We start from the raw sequence: 27,378 nt of genomic DNA, 5'->3' as shown, positions 1-27,378 counted from the left end.
ACTCACGTGTTTAGTCAACGTTAGCCCGACTAGTTTCGAACACATTCGGGGTCCTTTTTCAAAGGGACTCAGTTGCACGCGCCGTGGTTGAGACTGCGTGCCGCTGCTGCCCGCACAGCCTGCTGGGAGGATGGTGGTGGCGTTTAGTCGGGCTAATGTCGACTAAATACGTGAGTAAAGCCGGGTGTGAGATATGTATGGTGGAAATCACTCACAATAGTTTAAACGCTAAAAAAGTTTATTTCTCTTCAAACAGTGACGCTGAAAGAAGACCCAGTGATCACAGGGGCCTCTGGCACCGTGCAACTTGGAGAGGACGTGCTCCTCAACTGCTCGACTAAGCCTGCCATGCCGCCAGCCAACATCGTGTGGTACGTCGATGGGAAACCAGAGAGGGTAATTATCTTTTCATCTCACTCGCTCAGAACGGATTCCTTTGCTTTTTGAAATCAGCTTCTGAAATCACTTGCCACCTAGGTCTGATTGCAGCCAAGTGGTAGTCTATAAAAAAAAAACCGGCCAAGTGCGAGTCAGGCTCGCGCACCGAGGGCTCCGTACTACAGTCATATTTTTTCGACATATTGCACGATAATTTAAAAACATAATGCATGAAAATAAATAAAAAGTCGAACGGACGAACGGACGGACGGACAGACAGACAGACAACAAAGTGATCCTATAAGGGTTCCGTTTTTCTTTTTGAGGTACGAAACCCTAAAAAATGTCGCTTTAGCATTGATAGAAGTCATAGGCCGTTTTTTTATTATTTTGCGTAAAATTAAGACTTTCAAATACCTATTTTCTAGCTTTGAAGGCAGGAAATTAATGTCTGGAGCGGTTAAAGAGTGGAAACTATTTAAACACAGAGAGTTTTTTATGACTCGAGAGTAACAGTTTATCTCACCTTGGAAAAGTGCGTAACCTTTTTATCTTCGCACTAAAACCGTTACGACTCTAAAACTTTTCTGTTCCCCTTTCTGTGAAAGTGAATTTCTTTTGCTAATATAATCATTTCAAACCTGAGGGATAAGATTCGAAATGAGGAGATCCGCAGGAGAACCAAGGTCACTGACATAGCCCAAACTATTAGCAAGCTGAAGTGGCAGTGGGCAGGTCATGCCTGTCGTAGAGGCGATGGCCGTTGGAGCCGCAAAGTCCTTGAGTGGAGACCACGTTTAAGCAAGGGTAGTGTGGGACGCCCTCCAGCACGATGGACCGACGATATAAAGAGGCTGGTGGGAAGTGGCTGCATGAGGAAGGCTGAGGACCGGGGTGTGGTGGCGCTCTTTAGGGAAGGCCTTTGCCCAACAGTGGACATCCACAGGCTGATGATGATTATGATGATGATGATGAATATAATTATTGACAAAAATTTAAAAGGAACCTTTGCCTTCCACCGGACCAAACTAGAGAAAATTCAGAAATAATAAAATTCCAAATTTCCCCTGCCGGGAATCGAACCCGGGATCTCTCACTAATAAGACTACAATTCTCACTACTGCTCCAGGGAGGCCGTCGTGTCTTCTATATTGCAGTGCTCATATTTTAATCTCCTTCTTTCTTATAGACGGAACCCTGGATGAACGACAACACAGAAGTATCACAAGCAGACGAATACGGACTCCGTTCCAGTTGGCGCCCACTCCGAGTCAGGGTAGCTACCGGCAGAGGGTACATGGCCATCCGGTGTGAGGCCACGCAGCCCAGCAGGCCACCTTACACCAGGTCTACTAACGCCAGCCTCGTCGTCGCCCGGTCACCTCACTTGTCTATGTACACTGCATCTGGTAAGTCAGTGTGTGTGAATGGTGCCCAGAATACTGGCTGCATTTCCGCGCTGGACAGCCAGGCTGATCCGTTGCTCATAGAATAAGCCAGCCCTTCTGTCACCAGATGAGGCTATTAATCGCGGTGAAATGTCTCGTATTTTTTTTAGCACTAAGTCTCCATGGCCCCAGGGTCTCCACGGCAAACGGAACAAAAATGTAACTCTCGATAAGAGGCGCACTTGCGCTGCTTGCCGTTTTCAAGTGTAATTTATTTCCTACTAGCTGATGCCCGCGACTTCGTCCACGTGGATTTACGTTTTTCAAAATCCCGCGGGAACTCTTTGATTTTCTGGGATAAAAAGTAGCCTATGACATTCCCTAGGATGCAAGCTATACCTGTACTAAATTTCGTCAGAATCGGTTGAACGGATGGGCCGTGAAAGGCTAGCAGACAGACAGACAGACAGACAGACAGACAGACAGACGGACAGACAGAGAGACACACTTTCGCATTTATAATATTAGTATGGATTTTGAATAAATTATCTGACTTTGACTTTGATTCCTTGTCCACAGGTTCGAGTTCCACCAAAACGGCGGTGGTGTTGGCGGCGTGTTTCGCAGTACATATTATGTTTTCTAAATACAGTGCCTTGAGTGAACTCTAAGCGTCAACAGATATAGAGTTTAATTATTGTATAAACGATAGTACATAGGTAGTTAAAATGTTCCACCCACTCTTTTCAAATTGTAAAATCAAAATTCAGAAAAGCAGGATTAATTTAACTAATTTTTGGGTAATTTATTAAAATGCGCTCTCATATAAAGCTTGCGCGGGGACATAAATTACAACTCGTAGAGGCTTATCGAGAGTTTTAATATGTTAAATAACCTAACTGCATTATTTATTTGACTAGGACGCAATTGCTACTGCAACCGTATAATATAATAATTATAATGTCCCAAATTTTGAGAGCATGTTTCCGAGAAGGAGCAATCCTCAGGGGACATGATATGAAGCTACAATATCAATTGCCATCGTCAAATCCATTAAAACAATTTCTGATCTACAGAGTTGTTCACATATGGAATAAATTGCCTAAGAATGTGGTTATGTCGAGTTCTGTTAATCAGTTCAAGAATAGATTGGACAAGCATTTGGAAAACTCAAAGCATTTCTGATATAGACGCATCAACGAAAACTGCTTAGTCTATTAAAAATAATAATAATAATAACCACTCAATCAAAATCGCGACCTAAACACGAAAAGTATTTAATAGTCGTGAGTCTCGAGTCGAAACGAGACTGGCCAAAATACCTTCAAACATCCGTATTCATACAAATCGATTCAAGATGGCTGCCCCACCAAAGGTCGCGTGACATCGGATGAGTCAAATATTGTACAATTCATCAAACTAACTTCAATAAGCTGGCAATTGTAGTACTAAGCATTTATTTAATGTGAAGCGGTAATAGCAGAGTGGTAATAGCCTATTCGGAGGCCTGGGTTCCATCCCGGGCAAATCTAACTCTTCGGAGGTATATGCGTTACTATCATGTTATCTTTTGCTTTACCGGTGGAAGAAAACAGCGTGAGAGTTATGAAAACTGCCAATTTGCAATTGGTCAGCGTGGTGAACTATGGCTAAACCCTTTCTATTCTATGTGAAGTTTATATAAGTAAATAATTGCGCTAATTTGGTTGTACACAATCTCTAAACTGAATTGATAGGTCAAAAGCAATGCCATCTTCTTCCATACAGTATAATGTGAAAGGGATGCCATATGTTTTAAAACCTGTCAATTAAGTTGGGCAGAAACCGAATTAGCAACTATAGGTACTATAAATTCATAAAATGAACAAATCTTTCAAATAATAAACTGTAAAAAATATTAAGACCCATAAAACAATCACAAAAATTTTCATTCTATCTAGTGCTTTACTTAAAAGCATTCTTCGGAAAAAACTAGGCACTTTTAACAGAAGCATCTGCTTATTCAAAACGTAATTAAATGGCAGTCTTGGAACCCCTCTTTCTTATTATTTTGCAACTTTTATTAACTTGAAAGGCTTTCCCGGAAGCCTACCGCTGTTTAAGACAAAGAAATACGGTATTAACTCGTTTCGAATTATATACTTTTCGGCAGCCATCTTTAGATGCTTCTGAAATAACAAGGGCTGTTTTTGCCAAATTACAGAGATTATTATAATGACTATGAGACCCGCCCCGGCTTCGCTCGAGTCGAATTTCTGGAAGTGACCTCTCTTAGTGAGGATTTTCCTACGTTATATAGAAATGTCTACACACTACACTCATCATGATCAACCAATAGACATCCATAGGTCTTTTGAAGGAACTTTCACGGGCCACGGTCTTGCGACGCCTGAATCCAGCGGCTCTCTGTTTACACTACAGGATACTTAATACACTACAGAACTACACTACACTACCATACCCCCTCCAAGTTAGTTCGTTTCCACCTTAGACTGCATCATCACTTACCACCAGGTGAGATCGCAATCAAGGGCTAACGTGTAACGGAATGATAAAAAGAAACTATACAGCATTTTATGTTTTTAAACCCAGTGGCTTGAGCTGTTTGATATGTCAATCAGTCAGATTATAATAGTCAGTCCGACAAAAGTTGACCGAACATGTCAATTTAGTTGACAGATAGTGTACAACAAACAATTTAGCGAACAAAAAGTCAACGTAAAATCTAACTGCTTTTCAGTCGAAAATCGGTTGTTGTCGGATAAAAATCGGTCTTATTATTGTAGCTAAGCTATTGTTGTAAAATTTTCTTGACTTTTATAATGGCTTTTCGTTTGTTTTGTAAATAATATGCATTAGATATTTTACAGTATTCATTTAATAAAGATTTCGTAAGTATAATTATTTCTGGTAAAAAAGTGATAAGCGTGGGTGGAAATATAAAAGTCGTATAAAATATTAATATATTATATAATTGAGGAAATAAATTCTATAAATATAGCCAGCACTGAATTTCGATGTTTTCTTACACGTAAAATTTGTAATTATATTTACATGTGTTGTGAAGGGAGCCAGAGTTGACAAAATTAAATAATACTTATCTGTAAAATAAATTAATTACTCATAAATATGAATGTTGTTTAATACAAATTATGTTTACGTGTATTGTCACTCACACTTTAGTATATAATTAATTAAAAAATCGGATATACCCTCACATGTCCGACCTTTGTCGGTGTAGGCCCGACTAGTTTCGGAGACGTCCGGGGTCTTTAACTTTTCACAGTGCACTCATCGGTCCGTTGCTGCAGTTTACCACGTGCCGTACGGTTCCGAAACATGTCGGATGTACACCGACCAAAACCAGATGTGAGTATAGATAGCCGATTTCTTATTCAAAATCACTTATAAATGTAAAACAAATCTAAGAATTACTTGTGACAATTCACATTGATTCTTTAATTAAATTTTTGTTTACAACGAAACGTACCACCTACAATCGATTTTCATGGCCTCTATTTTCTTACTTGTAAGTACTTCGTAGCTTATATAATAATTCTTTTTCTGTCTTGAATATGAGTTTGAATGAAATGTTGAATTTGGAATTAAGCTATTAATAAATAAATAATTGGGTATTTCACTCCAATTTTTTTATTACTTTATTATAAACAAGGATAAAAATAATGAAGTAAACTGAAGAAACTAATTAAATCGATCAAATAACAAAAAAGTTATAAGCATTTAAATATTTCTGATTAGACAGAGATAGCGATACAGCAGTTTGACGTCACACCTACTAATGCCATAGTAGCTTCGTGCGGTTTCATACAAACTTTCGTTTTGCGAGAAAGGGATAGAAGACCCTCCCACTCCAAACTTAAAATGCCTGTAACTTTGTAAATCTTTGTTGGATTTTAATATTTTTTTCAGCGTACGTCATTATTTTTATTGTAGTTTATAATGAAGTAATAATATTTATCAAATTCAAAAGTCGGAAAATACCCAATTTGTATGAATGTTGTAGTCAATAAACGAAGCTTCGGCGTTCCTTGGTTTAACCAATTAAACAACAGTTTCCTTGTAAAAAAGTAACGGAGTAACGTATCGACCAAAATTGTATAATAACGTTTTCATTCCATATTTAAAGCTGCCTGGTGCGGAGAAGTGCGGAGCGGAGCGTTGCAAATACTAACAAACCAGATAATGCCCGCGACTTCGTCCGCATGGATTTAGGTTTTTAAAAATCCCGTGGGAACTCTTTAATTTACCGGGATAAAAAGTAGCCAATATCCTCTCCCGGGATGTAAGCTAACTGTGTACCAAATTTTGCAAAATTAGACACGCATTTGCGGACTAGTTTGAAAAATCATACATTTTTAAAGCGGAGCGGGGAAGTGGAGCTGAGAAGCGCAGCGGAGCGCAGTGGAGCGGGGCTAGCTCGGCGTATAGAAAACACAAAACACCGTCCGCAATTCCGCTCCGCATCACTTTCTCGCTTCGCTCTTCTAACTAGCTCCGCACCAGTGGTCAGGCAGCCATTGGCGGATTTACGAACGGGGTGAAAATAACTTAAAATCAAAGACCGAGGTCTGGGGAACCGCAAGAGGTGTTTGTCAAAGCCCAAACCTTCGACCTGAGATCGAATAGTCAAAGGGTGAAAGTCGATACTCAATACGAGCTCTAAAACCTATTAGGTTGGGCACAAATTGGCTACACTCGCCTGAGCAACTTTCTTTAAAGCACTTTTTTTTTTTTTTTTTTTAAAGAATATTAGCCATATTAAATGACTAATGTTCCCCTTTCCTCTCCAATTAAGCGTCAGGCTTGTGCTAGGAGTAGGTACGACAATAGTGCAACGGGCGGGATTTGAACCGTCGACCTTTCGGTTTTCAGTTCACTCCTATACCGGTTGAGCTATTGAGGCTCTATCACTGTGTGTAAGCTGTGATAGCCTAGTGGTTAGGACGTCCACCTTCTAATCGGAAGTCGGGGGTTCGATCCCGGGCACGCACCTCTAACTTTTTTGGAGTTATGTGCGTTTTAATTAATATCACTTGCTTTAACGGTGAAGGAAAACATCGTGAGGAAACCTGCATACCTGAGAGTTCTCCATAATGTTCTCAAAGGTGTGTGAAGTCTACCAATCCGCACATGGCCAGCGTGGTAGACTATGGCCAAACCCTTCTCACTCTGAGAGGAGACCCGTGCTCTGCAGTGAGCCGGCGATGGGTTGATCATGATGATGACTGTGTGTACTAAACTGAGTGCTCTCCATGGTCGCTTCAAGTCGAACGTGAGAGCACGCTGTTGCAATCAACCTTTACATGAGAAGGTAGTGTCGGATGGAAGATGGTAACCAATGTGCGTCTAGCTTTAGAAAAAATCAAAATTGAATTAAAAAAATAAATAAATGGATGGTTATGTTATGTTTTCCAAGTTTATGATTAGCCAAATCTCTTGCTGAGTCTTGAGTCTAGTCTAGTTAAACCAAGGATCAGTAGAATGTTTTTGACTATAAGAGCCTCTTCACACTTATACAGCGTAGGAGTATACCCAAATCTGATACCGCTACAACGCGATGTACGCGCTGCGTTAATAAAACCTGAACGGTACGGTATAGCGTCATACCTATAGGTACAAACGCAAACTATTTGAAATTATATTTTACAAGTTGATGTCCGCACCTTCGTTCGAGTGGATTTATGTTTTTTAAAAATACAGTCTTTTTCTTTAACTATATCCATGCAAAAAATCACGTCGTTGCGTTGAAGCCGTTGCGGCGTGAATGACAGACCAACAAACAAAGATAATTTTGCATTTATATTATGGGTAGTGATTGTAGACAAAAATTATCGTAATAAAATAAGAAAACCGTTTCCACCAAATTTAAGATATGTGGAGTAATGAAAATGATTGGCATCACACACATCCATAACACTGAAGCATATAGCTCATTTGATGTCCCACCAACGTTGATAGTATTCGAGTGTCGAAACACTTCCGCGTTATAGTAAACTGTACCTTAACTGCCTTGTTTTAAAGCTCAAGTTTGTCTACACATCTATAGCCAGCGTCCAAGCGGAAACGTTGCGAAATTAAAATCAGTGGCATTGAATTTTTGACTTTAATTCAAGGCTCCTTAGGTCCATTTCACTTTGACGTTATTGTGTTTCGCCTCTCGAATTCTAGCAACGTTGGTGAGACGTAAAATCTTATAATAAGCGTACTGATGGAAAAACAGCCTTAACCAGGTGCATACATCGCGTTGTCGCGGCGAACGCTCTGCGCAAACGTTTTTCAAACGCCCCACGCAGCAGAAACGCTAGTGTGAAAGAGCTCTTACTTAGATATAACACAATTAATCTTATTCGGCCAACGAATACTTAAGCTTAATTAAATTGAAGCTAATTTTAGTCTTATAACAAAGGCACTTCTCTGGGTATCTGTTCGCATAAGTACTGCCAATTATTTTAAGTGTCGTACAGTTAATATCTTAACTATTTTATTATTCTAACCTATAAAATCTTCATCTTAGAGTAAAAATTGGTACGCTCGGTCCATGTTTTACGGCTCTTTATATTACTTTTTATATATGTTACGGGTAAGGTTGGAAGTTGGAATAAACTTAGGTTTACCCGGGTATTTTTTATTTTTATTTTGTTTATTTGAAAGTAATCAACAGCGTAAATACATAATTATTATTTAAATTTAAATCTAGGTATAACAGAAGGCCAAAAGAGATTACTTAAAATTATAATTAAAACTATTTTAACAGAATAGATTTAAAATAAATGAAGGTATATACTTAGTATTACCCAAGGTTCTTCGGTAATGTCCAAATAATAATGAAATGGGGTTATTCAAGGGGCGGACCAAAATTCCTAAAAGGCTCGCAACGCATCGGCGGTTCCTCTGGTGCTGCAAATATTCATGGGCGGCGGTAATCACTTAACATCAGGTGACCCACCTGCTCGTTAGCTCGCTATATCAATTTTAAAAAAAAGTTTTAATTCGGAGTTTACCCATACTCACCTAGGTCTACCCAATGCTTACTGGGTAATGTTAGTTTAATTATGACTTCATCTATACCCATGCAAAAAATCACGTCAATCCGTTGCACCTTTGCGACGTGTTTGAAGGACAAACCAATGAACCAACAAACAAACACACTTTCGCATTTATAATAAGGGTATTGACTAGTTGACCCGCCGCGGCTTCGCTCGGGTGGAATTTAGAAAATCGAGGTGGGGGTTGAATTTCCAGAAATCCTGGAATACATATTTCTTCATTTGTGACCGAAAATCCAAATACCAATTTTCATGTAAATAACTTGAAAAATGACGGACTTTCATACAAACTTTCGTCCCCTATTTAACCCACTTAGGGGTGGAATTTCGGAAAATCCTTTGTTATTGGATACCTACTCTTTACAAAGAACACACCCTCAAAATTTCATGTCTCTAGGACCAGCGGTTTAGGCTGTGCGTTGATATATAAGTCTGTCAGTCAGTCAGTCAGGACTTTGAATTTTATATATAAAAAATATATAAAGATTAATGTATGAATATAAAAAGTGTAAGTAACACTTTTTTATATTATTCATACATTAATCTCGATTTTTCCGTCCGCAACTTTTTTTGCACAGTGAATGGATTTTTTATGATAAAAGTTTGGGTTTGAAGTTTTTGAGTTTGAAACAGCAATCTTGTTTGATTAATGTGGTGTTTATGTAATTTTATGATCCCTAAAATGTAGATGATGGAATAATGCTTCTTGTTACTAAAAATATATTTTTTAAAGTTAGTCTTAAACGAAAAACCGGCCATGTGCGAGTCAGACTCGCGCACCAAGGTTAGTACAGTCGTATTTTTTTGACATTTTGCACGATAAATCAAAAACTGTTATGCTAGTATTATAACTCTATGCTGTTATGCCCAAAATGTAGATGATGGAATAATGCTTCTTGTTACTAAAAGTTTTTTAAAAATTAGTCTTAAACAAAAAACAGCCAAGTGCGAGTCAGACTCGCGTACAGAGGGTTCCGTAGTACAGTCGTATTTTTTGGACATTTTGCACGCTAAATCAAAAACGGTTGTGCATAAAAATGAATAAAAATCGGTTTTAGAATAGACAGGTAAAGCCCTTTCATATGATACCCCACTTGGTATAGTTATCTTACTTTAAAAGTTGAAAATATTAATTATTATTTGTTCATGAACATATTTTAATTTTTTTTGCGATGCAACGAGAAATTCACGGTTTTTGGATTTATTCATTTATTTGTGCTATACGACCTACCAAATTTCATGATTCTAGGTCAACGGAAAATACCCTCTAGGTTTTTTGACAGGCAGACAGACAGAAAGACAGATGACAACGAAGTGTTCCTTATCCATTTTGAGGTACGGAACCCTAAAAATCAAATAGCGACCATGACGTTACGATTACTACAAAAATAATTCAACTCAAAAGACAATATAAGACTGTCAGTTTACTTGATACATGCTTGATACAGTTACTATTGTCTTTACGGTTTATATTTATATCGATTTTAAACTAAGTCAATTCGGTTCGGTTCGTACGTTTGTAATTTCACAAGCGCTACGTGGAACCGAATTCTGTGTCACATTTCTGACAACAAAATAACTGGGGGCCATGTTCGTACACGGTTTCTTTTTCGGGACGTAACCACAAATTCACGGTTTTCGGATTTATTACTTTATTTGTGCTATAAGACCTTCCTACCTACCAAATTTCATGACTCTAGGTCAACTGAAAGTACCCTCTAGGTTTCTCGACAGACAAACAGAAATACAGATTTCTATCTGTATAAAGAAAAACCGACAACGAAATGTTCCTATAAGAGTTCCTTTTTCCTTCTGAGATACGGAACCCTAAAAATCAAATAGTTAGCTACCAAAACGTTACGATTACTACAAAAATAATTCAACTCAAAAGAACAACATACTTAGTATACGACTATCAGTTTACTTGATGCTTGATACAGTAACCATTACGGTATAACTATTTTAAACTAAGTCAATTCGGTTCGGTTCGTGAGTTCGTACGTTTGTTATTTCACAAGCGGTACGTGGAAGCGAATTCTGTGTGACATTTCTGACAACAAAATAACTGGGAGCCGTGTTCGTACACGGTTTATTCAAAGCGTCACTGTTTTTGAAGTCCACCCTGTATGTACACTACGGTGGCCATGTATTAACGAACCAAGGGACATAATTTTTTTTAAATAGTTTTTTTATATTATCTACACTTCACAAATTTCGTCACCGGCAGCAAGCGTGCCGTAGCTTAGTAGTCAGAGCGTTGGATGTGATCCCAGGAGACGTGGGTTCGATTCCTGCAGGTCCGCAATTTTTGATATTATGTATTTATTACTTAGAAAGTTAGAGACATAATTTTTATTTAGAAAAAACTGGCCAATTACGAGTAGGACTCGCTCACGTAGGGTTTCGAAAATTGCACAAGATATCGCCATTTATTTGTGATTTAGTACATTTTTTTTAATGAACACATTTTTTGTGGTGTAACCAGAAATTCGCGGGTTTCGGATTCTTTACTTTAGTTGTTCTATAGGACTTACCCACCTGCCAAATTTCATGATTTTAGGTTCTTTCTTTTTTTCTTTTGAGGTACGGAACCCTGAAAAAGAAAGACAAAATTATTTTTGAAAGTTGTGCCACTTATCACGGGTTTGGTAATCCCCCGGCCCCTCTAATACTTGTCAATCGCCATTATCATATGATATTTCCTAACCATAATATAATAAAAACCATATAGTAGTTCAGAAAAGTAGTCTCCAAATCAAAAGCTGTAACTCGCTAGGTTAAAGAAAGAAATCACTGGTAAAATAATAATATAATAGCTAGTTAATATTTTGTTAATGTGGTGGAGAAATTTGTAATCACTCCTATATGTCTATCTATTAAGACCGTCCGATAAACAAGGGATAGGTTGGTGTTATTATTCAAAACTGTACCAAGTAATTGCTTACTCAGAAGAAAACTTGCTGTAAACGCTGTATATTTTGAATTGTACAGCATGTTGCAGATATTGTCAGCGAACGAGGCTTGAAACTGAAAATATTAAAGCATCGTGCTTTTTAATCGACTTCGAAAAGAGGAGGTTTTCAATTCGGCCCGTTTTTTTTAAATGTATGTAGGTACAATTAATTTTTCGAGGTTTCTGGACCGATTTGCAATTTTTTTTTTTCAATATTTCCAGTTTAAAATAAGTTTGTGGTTATGGGATGATTGATATTAGACTCTGCTAAGCGCGAGCGACGTATGGTGAGAGCTTCGATCTTGCACTCATCCGATCCGAGTCAGTGAAAATACGCCCCGAAGTAGTCATAGAACTATTTGTATCCTAGCTTACCTACGCATTACGTCCGACTTCCGTCATCCGAGTTCTCGCCGTCATCCGTGAGAATGTCTCGGATGTGCCTCGGATTTTATTTATTTTGATTTATCGTACAAAATGTCGCACACATACGACTGTAGTACGGCACCCTCGGTGCGCGAGTCTGACTCGCACTTGGCCAGTTTTTGGTTCAGTAGTTAGCAGGATCCTGAATATAATCTGGTCATGTACCTACTCACGTAATATATTTTAATAAACAGAGGTCTGACAGCGCTGCAGCGTTATCTTAAATATATAAAAGGAAACGGTGACTGACTGACTGACTGACTGATTGATCTATAAACGCACAGCTCAAACTATTGGACGGATCTGGTTGAAATTTGGCATGCAGATAGCTATTATGACGTAGGCATCCGCTAAGAAAGGGTTTTCGAAAATTCAACCCCTAAGGGGGTGAAATAGGGGTGTGAAATTTGTGTAGTCCATGCGGACGAAGTCGCGAGCATAAGCTAGTCTACATTTTAATATGTCGTTATACAACAAAACAAGCTTAAAATCAAACAACGTTCGTATGGAGAGCGCTGGGAGCGGGCGCTAGGACTACCTACTTCTCTTAAATATTTTTTAAACCATGGACCGAGCTACTCAATGCACTGTGCCAAAATCTATAAATAAAAAATGTTACGCTAATATAATTTATAAAGTACCGTGTAAATATAATATGTAAACTTAATAAAAATATAGTTAATAAAATGTCTAAACTAATTATAAGGATGAAATCTATTGTCTGTTTGTTTAATTTAGTTTTAGGCTAAATGGAGATAAATTACTAAAATCTTAGCATATAATATAATCTAGACTTTTATATTTTCACGTTGGTTTTTGTATGCTGTTGAAACATAATATCAAATTTTACGTTTGAACGCTTACAATTAAATTAAATTTTGTTATTTTTTTTTTACATAAAAAGATTAAGTACCTATTATGTACAATGCCGTGTAGAAACCGATTAGGGTCATGGGTTTCATAAAACTGCCATACCCCTTCCAAGTTAGCTCGCATAGACTCCATCATCATTTTTTTTTAGCGGGTTAGCGAGAAGGAGGAGGTTCCCTCCCCGATTGCCATCTCGACCTATCGCCACACGAGTAGATTACTCTGTGCTATCGAGGACTATACAATTATCGAGGCACTAGTATATATAGTACGTGACAGGTTGATATAGCAATCGGGGTATGAGGTAGGGGGACGCCCCGCACACCCGCACGTTACCCGCGCTATCCCGCGCCGGGTTAGCGCAGGAGCTGTGCGGGTATGCGAGCCGATTGCCATCTCGACCTGTAGGCTGATTTCGTAAAACCTGCATCAATCATTATTACAATCTCAATTGTTCTGATTGGCTGAATTTGTGCGATTCTTGTTGCAACAATGCATTGTAGCCGATAGTGAGCGAGCATCAACCAATCACAGGTGATTACGATCGTGACATTGTAGATGAATGATGCAGGTTTTAAGAAATCGCCCTACTGGTTTGACTGACAAGGATTCAGTTTATAGTACTCGACCCTATAGTGCGTACATTTTGAGATCTCACTCGCCATTTTAGTAAGTTCTGTGTCAACTATCATATCAAAAGTACGGTTCACCTTTAAAATAAAGACTAAAATTGTACATTAGACATGACAGTTGACACAAAGCTAAAATGGCGAGTGAGATCTCAAAATGTATGCTCCATACATATTATTGTCCAACAGCACCGTTTTCCTAGGAAGCCCTGGCTTTATACAGCTAGAACTGGATTTGAAATTCCAAGAATAATTTCTATTTTCGATATTCCTAAGGCAATATTTCTGTAGACGTACAATATTTAGCAATATTAAATATTGGCAAGACTATAATTCGGAATATGTCGTGATAATATTGACAGTTTGCTCTGAGGTTGTTTTAGGACTTGACCCGCCAGGGTAAATATTTGCCGAGTACACAAATATTTGTTTTGGCCTCGTATAGGTACGCTCTGGGCGACATTGCATTCTTATCCTAGATAGCAAATCTTTTAATGGAATGATATTTTAATGGTCCGGTCACTTTAAGATTTTCACCTCGGCCTCGTAAGAAGTTTAATGAACCTTTGTTATGGCATTCTAAATGAATCTCAAAAACCGGCCAAGTGCTTGGCGGGCCACGTGCAGTGTAGGGTTCCGTAGTCATACACCTTAACCTGTTAACCCTACTTAGCCATAATAGTTTTCCTTTAAAATTGATTATTACACTTGATTTTAATAAAAATTAGCTCTTTAAAACAGCTTTTTAGCAACATTTTACAAACGGATCTAGAAATCGAAAACACACCCACAGTATTTTTAAAAGACCTGTTCAAGGATACCCCACACTATGGAGTAAACGAGAAAAAAAATCATCCCCAATTTACATGTAGGGGAGCTACCCTAAAAAAAATATTTATCACAAATTTATTTCACCACTTTATCGGCGTGATTAATTTAGTTTAATTTAATTTATTTTTAGTAATTTATCTTCAGAATAAATGTGTTGATGTTCAATATGTTTTTGTGTACTGTCTCATTTCTTTTTCAAAATATTGTGATCGTCCACCTTTTGAAGAGTATGGTCAATTTCTAGCACTATCAAATTGTTCTGTGATACATGTGTTTATTAGTTTGTATATTATATTTATGTGCGTTGTACAGACGATCCAACTTAGTTGGCACCAAACATGTCCACACACACATTCGAGTTGGATATTTAATATAGTCGGCACCAACCATCCTATTTCCAACACTTTAACTAGGGTTATTTGGTGCATATGTCGCAGGTATATTGTCAAATCAGTAATATTACAATTTCACTAGTGATATTCTAATTAAACGGTAGATTGTCAATCAACTTCATTTCTCACAATTTAACGATCTGGTTTTAGTGTCATTGTAATGTCATGGGGACACAGGCACCGATTCTAAGCACAACCTAATTTTAGAGTTTTTTTTTTTTTTTTAAAGAATATTAGCCATGTTAAATGACTAATATTCCCCTTTCCTCTCCAACTAAGCGTCAGGCTTGTGCTAGGAGTAGGGTACGACAAAAGTGCAACGGGCGGGGTTTGAACCGTCGACCTTTTGGTTTTCAGTCCACTCCTTTACCGGTTGAGCTATTGAGGCTCTAAGGTATTCGCACCCTCTTTTTACTATTGTAATATGAAAAGGACAGAAGCAGTTTGACATTTCTAAATTTAATTTTTAGATGGTAAAACCCGTGATTTTAGCACGCACTCGCGAACCTACTGTTTAAATTTGTATTGTGCACTAAAATTTAGAGTCTTTAAATGTGAAAGTCATGTTCCGTTTCTTTTTTAGCATTCGTACAAAGAAAAGGATGCAGATACTCTAAATTTAGTTTAGAGAGAGACTAGAGAATCGGGGCCAACTATCTACCTTTAGATGGAGATAGCAGATTTGTAGAGCATTGTCTCTATTTTGGCTTTGTAGAGACAACGCTCTATAAAGCCGAAATGTCATTCTAATGGCCGTTGTACATTACTTTCTGTACGTATTTTACGATCACTGCATGAAGTACGTAACTACATAGTTCATTTCTAGACACCCTATAAACCGGCATGCTCAATAGTATTCGACTTTACCGATTGTACTTAGCGTGTACGTGTAACGTGTAGCGTGTAACGTGAAGCGTGTAACGTGATTCATGCGTATGCACCAAGCAACCCAAATCTTTAGGCAGTGGTCCGACCGCCGACACTGAACGAGAAACGAGTAGAACTAGAAACTTAAACGAGTTGGCGATCAGCGGGAAGTGAGTGTTTCGATAGTTTTGTCGCCGGGCTATAAGCGAGTGTACAAGTACAACGAGCGATTACTCGCGCCATTCGCCCCGGTCGCTCAGTCCTTTGCAAACCTGCGCGCGCATTACACGTGTTCAAGCGAGCGAGCATCGCTGAACGAATATCGCTGAGCGAATTTATTTTTGAAAGCTCGTCGCTCAGCGACACAAATAGTAAAGCGAGTCGTCGCCGGCAGTGTGAACAGTCAGAGAGCAACTTTTGATATAACTCTTTCTTTTACACGGAATGAACGTTTATTGTGCGTTTCTTGAGAGAAAATCGCCGATAGTTAGTCGTTTTCTCGCCGACGCGGTCGGACCACTGCCATAGACAGGTGATTGGCACCAACTAAGTTGGCCAGTCTGTTGATAGTGTTAACGATTATGTATTATATTATAACATTGTCATTTGGGTGTCACGTTCTTAATGGCGGCAAATAAACGTAAATACAAAAAATGATTTTTTATTTCATACCAAAATCTTCTGGACTAAGAGCCAGTCACTGCCAGGCCTTCGTTATGTTATAAAAGCTAAAAGTTTCTCTGCGTATTGTCCCCAACACTGGGAGGAACGTTTGTTTGGATCATGGTGGCTTTGGGAGATAACAGCCATAAAGGCATCGATATAAATGACAAGATATGCCCAAGCGAACAAAATTTTTTACGGTTTTGGAACCAAATAAATCAGCGCCACCTCTTAGATACTAATGAACGACCCGTTTGAAATCCAGACGTCACTAAGGTTGCATTGGTGCTAAAGCACCAATGAGTCGGTGCCATTTTGTTTGTTCAATGGCCCTGTCCATACGAAGTAATATATAAGTCAATGCATAAAGGTCTAAAAAATCTTACGTCAAAGTATAAAGTCTATTTTTTTATATTTTCATCAAAATAGTATTAGAAATCACGTCAAGCATTTCTAGAAATTTAGTATCATGGCGTTTGCTAGCTTATTCGATAGTCTAGACTCTAGTGCTTGGCTGCAATCGGACCTGTGGCCCTACCGCGGTTGTTTGACAGCTACAATGTCACGATCGCAATCATCTCTGATTGGTTAATGCTCGCTCACTATTGGCCACAATGTATTGTTGCAACAAGAATCGCACAAATTCAGCCAATCAGAACAATTGAGATTGTAATAATGATTGATGCAGGTTTTAGACAATCGCTCCGCTGTTGGCAACTGATGATGCAGCCTAAGATTAAACGCGCTTACCTAGAAGATGCCTATTGACTTGAAGGTACTAATGTATAGTAGACGGAAAAGCTGGTCTTGGAAGGTCGTTCCATATCCTAGCGGTTCGAATTAGAAAATTGTAAAAATATAAAGAAATTATCGTACTTACTAATCAATCTCTATGAAATTGGATATTATAAAAAATGGGAGCATGTGATTAAATTTTCTACATGAAATCAGTAGAACTATATAAAATAACCTTTTCCTACTGCACTTCAGTGTCGACTTCAACCCATAACAGTGTGAGGTTCCAAACACAGTCCCATCTACTCATCAATCTACTCAACTACAATGTTGGCAGTACTGTTGGTAGTATCCCTATTAGGAGTACTTGAGCAGGAAGTAACAGGGGTGCCAGCCCTACATCTTTCTATCCGGGTGGAAAATGGAGATGGTTCCCATGCCGAAACAATCCCCAATATGGTATGTACATACTTATAATAAAATGCAATTGGGTATTTTCCTACTTTTGAGTTTGATAAATATTATTACTTTATTATAAACTAGAATAAAAACAATGACGTACGCTGAAAAAAATATTAAAATCCGACAGATTTACAAAGTTACAGGAATTTTAATTTTGGAGAGGGAGGGTCTTCTACCCCTTTCTCGCAAAACGAAAATTTATATGAAACCGCACGAGGCTACTGTGGCGTTAGTCAAAATGACGTCATAATTCTATATCGCTATAGATCTCTGTCTAATCAGAAATATTTAAATGCGTAGGTAGGTATAACTTTTTTATTATTCGATCGATTTAATTACTTTTTTCAGTTTACGTCATTATTTTTATCCTAGTTTATAATCAGTACCCTTATTATAAATGCGAAAGTGTGTTTGTTTGTTGGTTTGTCCTTCAATCACGTCGCAACGGTGCAACGGATTGACGTGATTTTTTGCACGGGTATAGATAAAGACCTAGAGAGTGCCATGGGCTACTTTTTATCCCGGAAAATCAAAGAGTTCCCATAGGATTTTAAAACCTAATTACATGCGGAGTCACGGGCATCAGCTAGTAAAGTAATAAAAAAATTGGAGTCAAATACCAAATTATCAAATACAATACGTAGGTAATTCATAACTTTTTCCATTACTCTGTACCTAGATGTACCTGATGATACCATAAATAAACGTCTTTTCTTTCTTTTCTTTCTTCTTTCTAGATGCACACTCGTCACTTGTAGCTAGTTATACTCGTATGAATTGCTCGTAGCTTTTGCTGTGGCTTTAGTTTTAAGTTCGCGTGATAATAATTATTACAACCACTAGGTAGGTATATCTTTAAAAAAAAAAAAACCCACCAACCGACCATTAAAAGTGTAATTTATTACCTATCCAAACTAACATTATAAATGTGAAAGTGTGTCTGTCTATCTGTCTGTCTGTCTGTCTGCTAGCTTTTCACGGTCCATCCGTTCAACCGATTTTGATGAAATTTGGTACAGATATAGCTTGCATCCCGGGGAAGTACATATGCTACTTTTTATCCCGGAAAATCAAAGAGTTCCCACGGGATTTTTAAAAACCTAAATCCACGCGGACGAAGTCGCGGGCATCATCTAGTTTTTAGTAAATTATTTGAATTTTGGATTTTGAATTTTGAATAAATTGTGTTTTGAATATTAAATTCAGGTGAATCCGTGGTCTCGTAGACAAATGGAATGCCCGCCCGGACAACGATGGAACGAGGAGGCCCAAGCCTGTTTGCCTTGGTAGTACTAGCAAATAGGAGTCTCTGTCTATCGCCCTAATACAAAACTACCACTTTGATGAGTTACACTGATGTATGGATAGACGAAAAACTGAAATAAATTTTTGTTGAAGTAAATTGTATTTTTGTCCCTTTATACTCTCCTTACCTACTCTACTACTACTCTTCTGGGCGCTTGGGCGGGCGGGCGGTGCATATCGCATGCTGCATGTTGCACCACACAGATTTGACCGGTTTCAGCGGATTATAACAAACTAGATGATGCCTGTGCTAGATTAGCCTCAGAAGTATAGAGACAATAAAGTCAGGAATCAACCTACTGAGAGCCTAAACCTTAGTTCGTTATCAAAAAGCTAGGGCGTGGTTGAAGGTAGAAAACAAAATAAAAGATTGTATAAGGAAATAAACTGTTTTATTCAGGGAAAAGTCCCTCCAAATCAAAGTTTATCTTTACCATTAATTATTGCTTTATCATTACATAATTTATTATTTCCTTTAAGAAAAATCTACCGCCAGTTCAAAAAAGCATATCTACCGAGAGAAAGAACTGGCAAGAAAAAACTCGGCGGTGTCTATTCACAATTATTGAAAAATAGATACAACTATGGTAGGTATTACCATAACATATCCAACCCACATAGGGTATAAGCATAAACTATTACAAAGGAATACCAGATGTATAACAAATTACACATTAACCAACACATAAAACAACATACATAGTATAACAATAGAAATATAAAATCAACAATATTCGTACCTGTAGGTATGTCACAGCTTCTTATTAAAAATAGGAAAATTAATGATGTCTACCGTCAAAGCAGAGCCATTTATAGCCCTTTGGCTACCCTTTCCATAAGTATAATGATACCATATAAAACTCAAATTCAATAGAGTCGACAATAGAGATTAAACTTTAGTTTTTAAATTTATACACTTCAAAATTCCACATTATACTCTATTTAAATCTACAATTACTTTACTTCTAAAATATAATAAAATCAATTTCACCATGTAAGACCTTTGGATTAGCTGCTATATATTATCTGTTACGTCTGTAGTATTTTGTCTATCATTTTGACGTGCCTCTGTTTACAAATAAAATGTCAATGGTTTAGAATTAATTCTTAAGCAAAATCTAAAGAGTTTAGTAGCAATTTCAAGAAATAAATAGCAACTCTAACCATTTATCTTATACGGCCAAACTGACAATTGCTTCGTTCTCGAAGCAACAAAATAAAAAACAAACAATTCGTAAAGTAAATTTTTAACAACATCAAAACATTTTTTTTTTTTTTTTCAAACAACATGTCTGTGGCTTCCAACAAAATTTAAAAAACATTTTAAACATGTGTGTGACATACAAAATTACCACACAGTTTACTCTCAAAAATACAAGAAATATTTTTCTCGCCACAGCACATAAATGTTTCCAAACAAGATATCCTTTAACCCCATTGGTTTTAAACCAATATCAAAAAATATTTTTAACACCACTGGTATTAAAGCGATATTATAAAAATACTTTCAACACCGTTGGTTCCAACGTTTTAAAGTATCATCTACTTTAAAATATCCTTCAACACCATTGGTTTTAAGGCAACATCGTAAACCATCATAAAATTGTCCCTTAACACCATTGGTTTTGATCCATATATCACTATACAATTTTCCCATTGATCGAACATTTGATCAAAGTTTTAAATAAATTCCAATAAAATATAGAGATGAATATTAAACAAAGAAAAATTGCAACTGAACAAATTGTAAATTATCAGAATTTAAAATAATATGTTTCATAAAAAAGAACCATCAAAATGAAAAAGTTACAAAAATATTAATATTTCAAAATAAGTTAAATCATAAGAACTTTTTTTCAATTTCAAGTTAATAATTTTGCAAAAATAATAAAATACCATCGACTCTTACTCCTAAAGTACCAAAGTCAAAAACAAAGGGTAGGTATATAAAAAGTAATTATATGTAAGATATATCAAAACAAAACTAACTACTATGTTAGTAGAAGTAAAAATAATCAAAGAGTAAACTTATCTAATTATCGTTATTTACTTTCAAAAATATTTTCTATTCAATCTCTTTTTGTCTATCTGCAATCAGTCCTTGGACTATACAAAAACATTTGTTGCTTCCCACATCCAATGATGTGCCAACAACCTTCCTTTTTAAATAAATACCAAAACATTTTTCCACAATAAAATATAAAAATCCAAAAAGATCGTAAATAAAAACATAAAGGTAGGTATCAAAAACTAAAATGTCAAAAAATACCACAAAAATAATTTACATTAAAAAGATCGTCAAAGAAGTAATCAATATCAAAAATAGTTAAACACTTCAAACATCAAAAACGTCAAAAAATCAAAAGTATTATTCAAACAAAACAACAAAATACGGCATTAAAAAATATTAAACACAAGTGGGTAGTCAATAATCTCTAAATTCCAATATTCTAAATTTAAGTTTCAGGTTTAACCATAGTCCACCACGCTGGCCAAGTGTGGATTGGCAGCTCCATTACATCACATTACATAACGGTGGGTATATATAAAAAAACAATGACATCAAACAATCAGTAGCTACTAGACTTAGCGGCATAGCAACAGGATAAGACATCAGCAGCCTAACCTATCCTTATATAAAAACTACAAAAATAAACTCCAACAAAATTTCTTAATTATTGTAGGTAGGTATCACAAATCTTTCATCTCTACGTTTCGCGAGTGAGAACTCCGATGCAAAGTCAATAGCAAATTTACAAAAAATGGCCACGCTAATCGCGTTTCTGATCAATGAATCATCAATATTTAACGAATGATGCAATATGTATTTCTGTATTGTTCTTAATTTGAAACAAAATTACAACAAAAAAAATTTTTTTTTTTCTTTTTTTTTTTGGTTCTTTTTTTCCTTCTTTTCTCTCTGTCATTATGTAACACATAAATAAATTATATACATCTATTCGGCCAACCTGAAAAGTACTTCGTTCTCGAAGTACTTACATAGGAAATGCCTCAAGAACATAACTAAAAAAAAAGTAAGATGACTCATCACTCGTAAAACAATATTCAATGATTCAATGTCAACATCACTATCATATAAATTACGAATATACGGCTAGACGTCAGACGTAAATTAAAATAGAACACAAATTAATCATCAGTAAATATTTACTGACAAACTTGCTTTAGTTTTTCACCGCTCGGTCAGTCTGACATTTAACCACATTTTATCGTATGATCATTTAATAAAAATTTCATACCAACTAACTACCTGCAAATTTTTAACATTAATTTACGTAATATCGATTTGTGTTACTAGCTGGGACATCATGCGATTAAACACTTTCAAACATTAATCTGAGTCATTGAAACAGAACATCTATACTGAACACAAAATTACCCGCAAAAATTTTATTTATTTAGTACCCACATCTTTATTTCTATAATACAATTAGTTTTAAAACAAATAAAATGACGACAGGTACTATGAAACTGTGTTACTACATTACACAGAGTATTAATAGGTCCATGATTACGCAATAAAACTTTCTAAGGCCTACCTGCCTGAAAAATTGTCTTGCAAAAAAGTTTTAATTCGCTTTCACTTTTTTTTTTCATACCATATTTTCATATTAAGATTTCCAGATTTAGGGTATCCAATGTCCATTGTGGTACCTCTCGTGGACGTCAGTCATCACAACGCCTGTTGGAACATCTTTGATGGCTTTTCACAAAGCCATCCGAATTCGCCGGTATTTCTGAAACTTGTACAATTGCATTAGAAAAGGCACAATTCAGCCATATCGTATCCCACTTCTGATGCTAGATTAACCTCAGAAGTATAGAGACAATAAAGTCAGGAATCAACCTACTGAGAGCCTAAACCTTAGTTCGTTATCAAAAAGCTAGGGCGTGGTTGAAGGTAGAAAACAAAATAAAAGATTGTATAAGGAAATAAACTGTTTTATTCAGGGAAAAGTCCCTCCAAATCAAAGTTTATCTTTACCATTAATTATTGCTTTATCATTACATAATTTATTATTTCCTTTAAGAAAAATCTACCGCCAGTTCAAAAAAGCATATCTACCGAGAGAAAGAACTGGCAAGAAAAAACTCGGCGGTGTCTATTCACAATTATTGAAAAATAGATACAACTATGGTAGGTATTACCATAACATATCCAACCCACATAGGGTATAAGCATAAACTATTACAAAGGAATACCAGATGTATAACAAATTACACATTAACCAACACATAAAACAACATACATAGTATAACAATAGAAATATAAAATCAACAATATTCGTACCTGTAGGTATGTCACAGCTTCTTATTAAAAATAGGAAAATTAATGATGTCTACCGTCAAAGCAGAGCCATTTATAGCCCTTTGGCTACCCTTTCCATAAGTATAATGATACCATATAAAACTCAAATTCAATAGAGTCGACAATAGAGATTAAACTTTAGTTTTAAATTTATACACTTCAAAATTCCACATTATACTCTATTTAAATCTACAATTACTTTACTTCTAAAATATAATAAAATCAATTTCACCATGTAAGACCTTTGGATTAGCTGCTATATATTATCTGTTACGTCTGTAGTATTTTGTCTATCATTTTGACGTGCCTCTGTTTACAAATAAAATGTCAATGGTTTAGAATTAATTCTTAAGCAAAATCTAAAGAGTTTAGTAGCAATTTCAAGAAATAAATAGCAACTCTAACCATTTATCTTATACCTGCAACTTCGTCCGCGTGGATTTAGGTTTTTGAAAATCTCGTGGGAACTCATTGATTTTCTGGGATAAAAAGTAGCGTATGTCCTTCCCCGGGATGTAAGCTATCGCTGTACCAAATTTCGTCAAAATCGGTTGAACGGATGGGCCGTGAAAGGCTAGCAGACAGACAGACAGACAGACACACTTTCACATTTATAATATTAAACTTAATTTTAATTTGAATTTAAAACAACTTTATGGTTAATAGATTTACAGAGAGCATTAAAGTATGGATTAAGCTTTTGGTTCATTGTATAGATGTAATGGTGATAAATTAATCGCTTTAGTAAGTAGGTACCTACTAAAGCTACCTAAAAAAAAACGCTACGAGTAATAACCGTATAATCATTCATTCATTTCAGGTAAATTCAATGTATCGCAGACAATTAGACTGTCCCCCTGGGTTATCCTGGAATGTAGAGCTTCATGATTGTGTATGAAGTTTTGATACCCTTCTGTCTTGGCCCTGAATACTGAAACATTTCCTAAAATTTGAGATAACTCTATATTATTTTAATGTATATAACGGGTACATACCACGATTAATTTTTGTTTTTATTTGTCGATATTTCAACCTTTTAAAGAATATTAGCCATATTAAATGACTAATATTCCCCTTTCTTCTCCAATTAAGCGTCAGGCTTGTGCTAGGAGTAGGTACGACAATAGTGCAATAGTGCAACGGGCGGGGTTTGAACCGTCGACCTTTCGGTTTTCAGTCCATTCCTATACCGGTTGAGCTATTGAGGCTCTAAAAATTGCACGGGTCATGGTCACGACGGAACTGCGGCGCTGCGAGAGATGAACTTCGAGCTGTCAAGGGCAGTAGCGAACTACCCTCTTTCTTGTTATTTTCGCTGGAACTTCACGAGCTGTCCGGCAAAATACACTCACAACGTCACTATTAACTTTCGAGGTCGTTCGATGTCTTGTTAGGTAAATACATTAAAATATGTCGTCAAAATTTTGATGGACATGTTATTCTCATGTTGTATACTTTTGAATATCAATAATGACTTAAATTTTAAAAGCGTTCCAGTATTCGGCGATAAGATAGATGGGTACAAGAAATTTATAAATAAAGAAATACTTAATTGGGAAAAATTAAAAATGTGTATTGTTTAATCCAAATCCGTAATAATTTTAAGTTCCATACAATTATAACAAATAGGTTTTCTTTAAATTCAGATAAACGTTTGTGCTTTCGAATCGCTACTGTACCTACCATTGATTCGGAATGCCTTTCCTAGCGAGAAGAACCAGCAAGAAACTCGGCGGTTGCTCACGGGACCCTATTACTAAGCCTCCACTGTGCGTCCGTTATTGATTTTCCGGGATAAATAGCACTAATATCCGTCTGCAGGATGCAAACTAAGTATATCTGTGACAACCTTGTTCAAGATCACTTCAACGGTTGAGTCGTGAAAATGAAAAGGACAGACAGATTGACGGACATATAAATAACTAGCTCATGCCCACCGCTCATGGAGTTTGCCAGCTTATTCGTGTGCTATTTTTTAAATTTACAGTCTAGTGCTTGGCTGCAATCGGACCTGGTGGCAAGTGATGATGCAGGCTAAGATGGAGCGCGCTTGCCTAGAAGATGCCTATTCACTCTTGACTTGAACTTACGTATAATATGAATACTGGTACCCACTTGGAAGGAAAAGGAAACGAGGCAGACCATTTACTAGATGGGACGATGCCATTGTAAAGGTAGCAGGGAGAGTCTGGACAAGGTTGGCTAGAGATCGGGTCAGATGGAAAGTCTTGGAGGAGACTTTTACCGCATAAGGCGGTCCTTACAAGAAAGTCACAATATTATAATCACCTACTAATTACCTACTAAAAACTACATGTAAACTATTAAATGTATATACATGTAAAATATTTAAGAGATTTAGTGAGTGGGTCCAAGCCAGGTAGCACCTGCAATTGTAAATAACTAGATACTTAAATAAATAAATAATTTATAATAATAAGAAAAAAATTAAAACTAATTGTAATAATATAATGTTAATAATAAGATAAAATTAAAAACTAAGTATTCAAAATATATGTGCATGGTAAGGAATAATAAAAGCTTTTTTATTTTTTTATTTTATTTATTATAATATGAATAGTAGAAGGAAAAACTGGTACCGGAAGGTCGTTCTATATCCTAGCGGTTCGAATTAGTAAAATTGTAAAACTATAAAGAAATTAACTATAAATAATTAATTATTAATAATAACCTCTATGAAATTGGATATTATACAGAAGTCGGTTAAAAATAGGCGCATGCATTGACTTATATATTACTTCGTAAGGACAGGGCCATTGAACAAGCAAAATGGCACCGATTCATTGGTCCAAAAAATGTTTATTTAGCACCAATGCAACCTCAGTGACGTCTGGATTTCAAACGGGTCGTTCATTAGTATCTAAGAGGTGGCGCTGATTTATTTGGTTCCAAAATCGTGAAAAACTTTGCTGGCTTGGGCATATCTTGTCATTTATATCGATGGGAGCATGTAATTAAATTTTCCACATTAAATCAATGTACAACCATATAAATAACCTTTTCCTACTGCACTTCAGTGTCGACTCCATTCCATAACAGTGTGAGGTTCCAAACACAGTCCCATCTACTCATCAATCTACTCAACTACAATGTTGGCAGTACTGTTGGTAGTATCCCTATTAGGAGTACTTGCGCAGGAAGTAACAGGGGTGCCAGCCCTACATCTGTCTATCCGGGTGGAGAGAGGAGATTGTTCCCATGCCCTAACTATCCCCGATTTGGTATGTACATATTGTACATATTTATTGAATTTAGGGTTAAATCACACAAAAAAAAAATTAAATTGTCGTCATGAACTAACAATTAGTATTTTTAACTTTCGAAGTGAGTGACTATATCAAGTGGGGTATCATATGAAAGGTCTTCACCTGTACATTCTAAAACAGATTTATTTTTATTTTTATGCATCATAGTTTTTGAATTATCGTGCAAAATGTCGAAAACATACGACTGTAGTACGGAACCCTCATTGCGCGAGTCTGACTCGTACCTGGCCGGTTTTTTTTGTGATGTAACCACAAATTTACGGATTTTGGATTTTTCCCTTTCCGTGTGCTATAAGATTTACCTACTCACCAAATTTCAGAATTCTAGGCCAATGGGAAGTACCTACCCTATATAGGTTTTGTACACGATAGACAGACACAGACAAAAAAGTGATCCTATAAGGGCTCCCTTTTTAACCGACTTCCAAAAAGGAGGTGTTTCTCAATTCAGCCCGTTTTTAGGGTTCCGTACCTCAAAAGGAAAAACGAAACCCTTATAGGATCACTTTGTTGTCTGTCTGTCTGTCTGTCAAGAAAAAATCTGAAAATCGTGAATTTAGGGTTAGATCACACAAAAAAAAAATTGTGGTCATGAACTAATAATTAGTATTTGAATTTTTTTTCATGGTTTTTGAATTATCCTGCAAAATGTCGAAAAAATACGACTGTAGTACGGAACCCTCATTGAGTGAGCCTGACTCGCACTTGGCCGGTTATTTTTTTATGTATGTACACCGAATGTTTCGAGGTTTCTGGTCCCATTTGAGGTACGGAACCCTAATAAGTAATAACAAC

At 36.5% G+C, this 27,378-nt stretch overlaps 1 protein-coding gene across 4 annotated transcripts in view; it reads left to right on the top strand.

Annotated features, from left to right (window-relative positions):
• LOC117987755 (uncharacterized) overlaps positions 1-27,108 on the top strand; it is an 84,540-nt gene extending 57,432 nt beyond the window's left edge. Inside the window, exons 4-7 of one of the 4 annotated variants that reach the window (XR_011237461.1) lie at positions 257-396; positions 1,568-1,787; positions 2,346-11,909; positions 27,019-27,108. Coding sequence is in view for 1 of the 4 variants with exons in the window: in XM_034974805.2 (XP_034830696.1) it covers positions 257-396; positions 1,568-1,787; positions 2,346-2,437 (452 nt within the window). In the remaining 3 variants the exon portion in view is untranslated. Of the gene's footprint in view, positions 1-256; positions 397-1,567; positions 1,788-2,345; positions 16,447-27,018 lie in introns of those variants that run through there. The other 3 variants (XR_011237459.1, XR_011237460.1, XM_034974805.2) reach the window with 3 other exon arrangements.
• Positions 27,109-27,378: the final 270 nt, after the last annotated feature.

Source organism: Maniola hyperantus, chromosome 13 (assembly GCF_902806685.2).
Source record: "Maniola hyperantus chromosome 13, iAphHyp1.2, whole genome shotgun sequence".
NCBI classification, from domain to species: Eukaryota; Metazoa; Arthropoda; class Insecta; order Lepidoptera; family Nymphalidae; genus Maniola; species Maniola hyperantus.
Note: the sequence above shows the minus strand (reverse complement) of the source record. Positions and strands in the feature narration are given on the sequence as shown.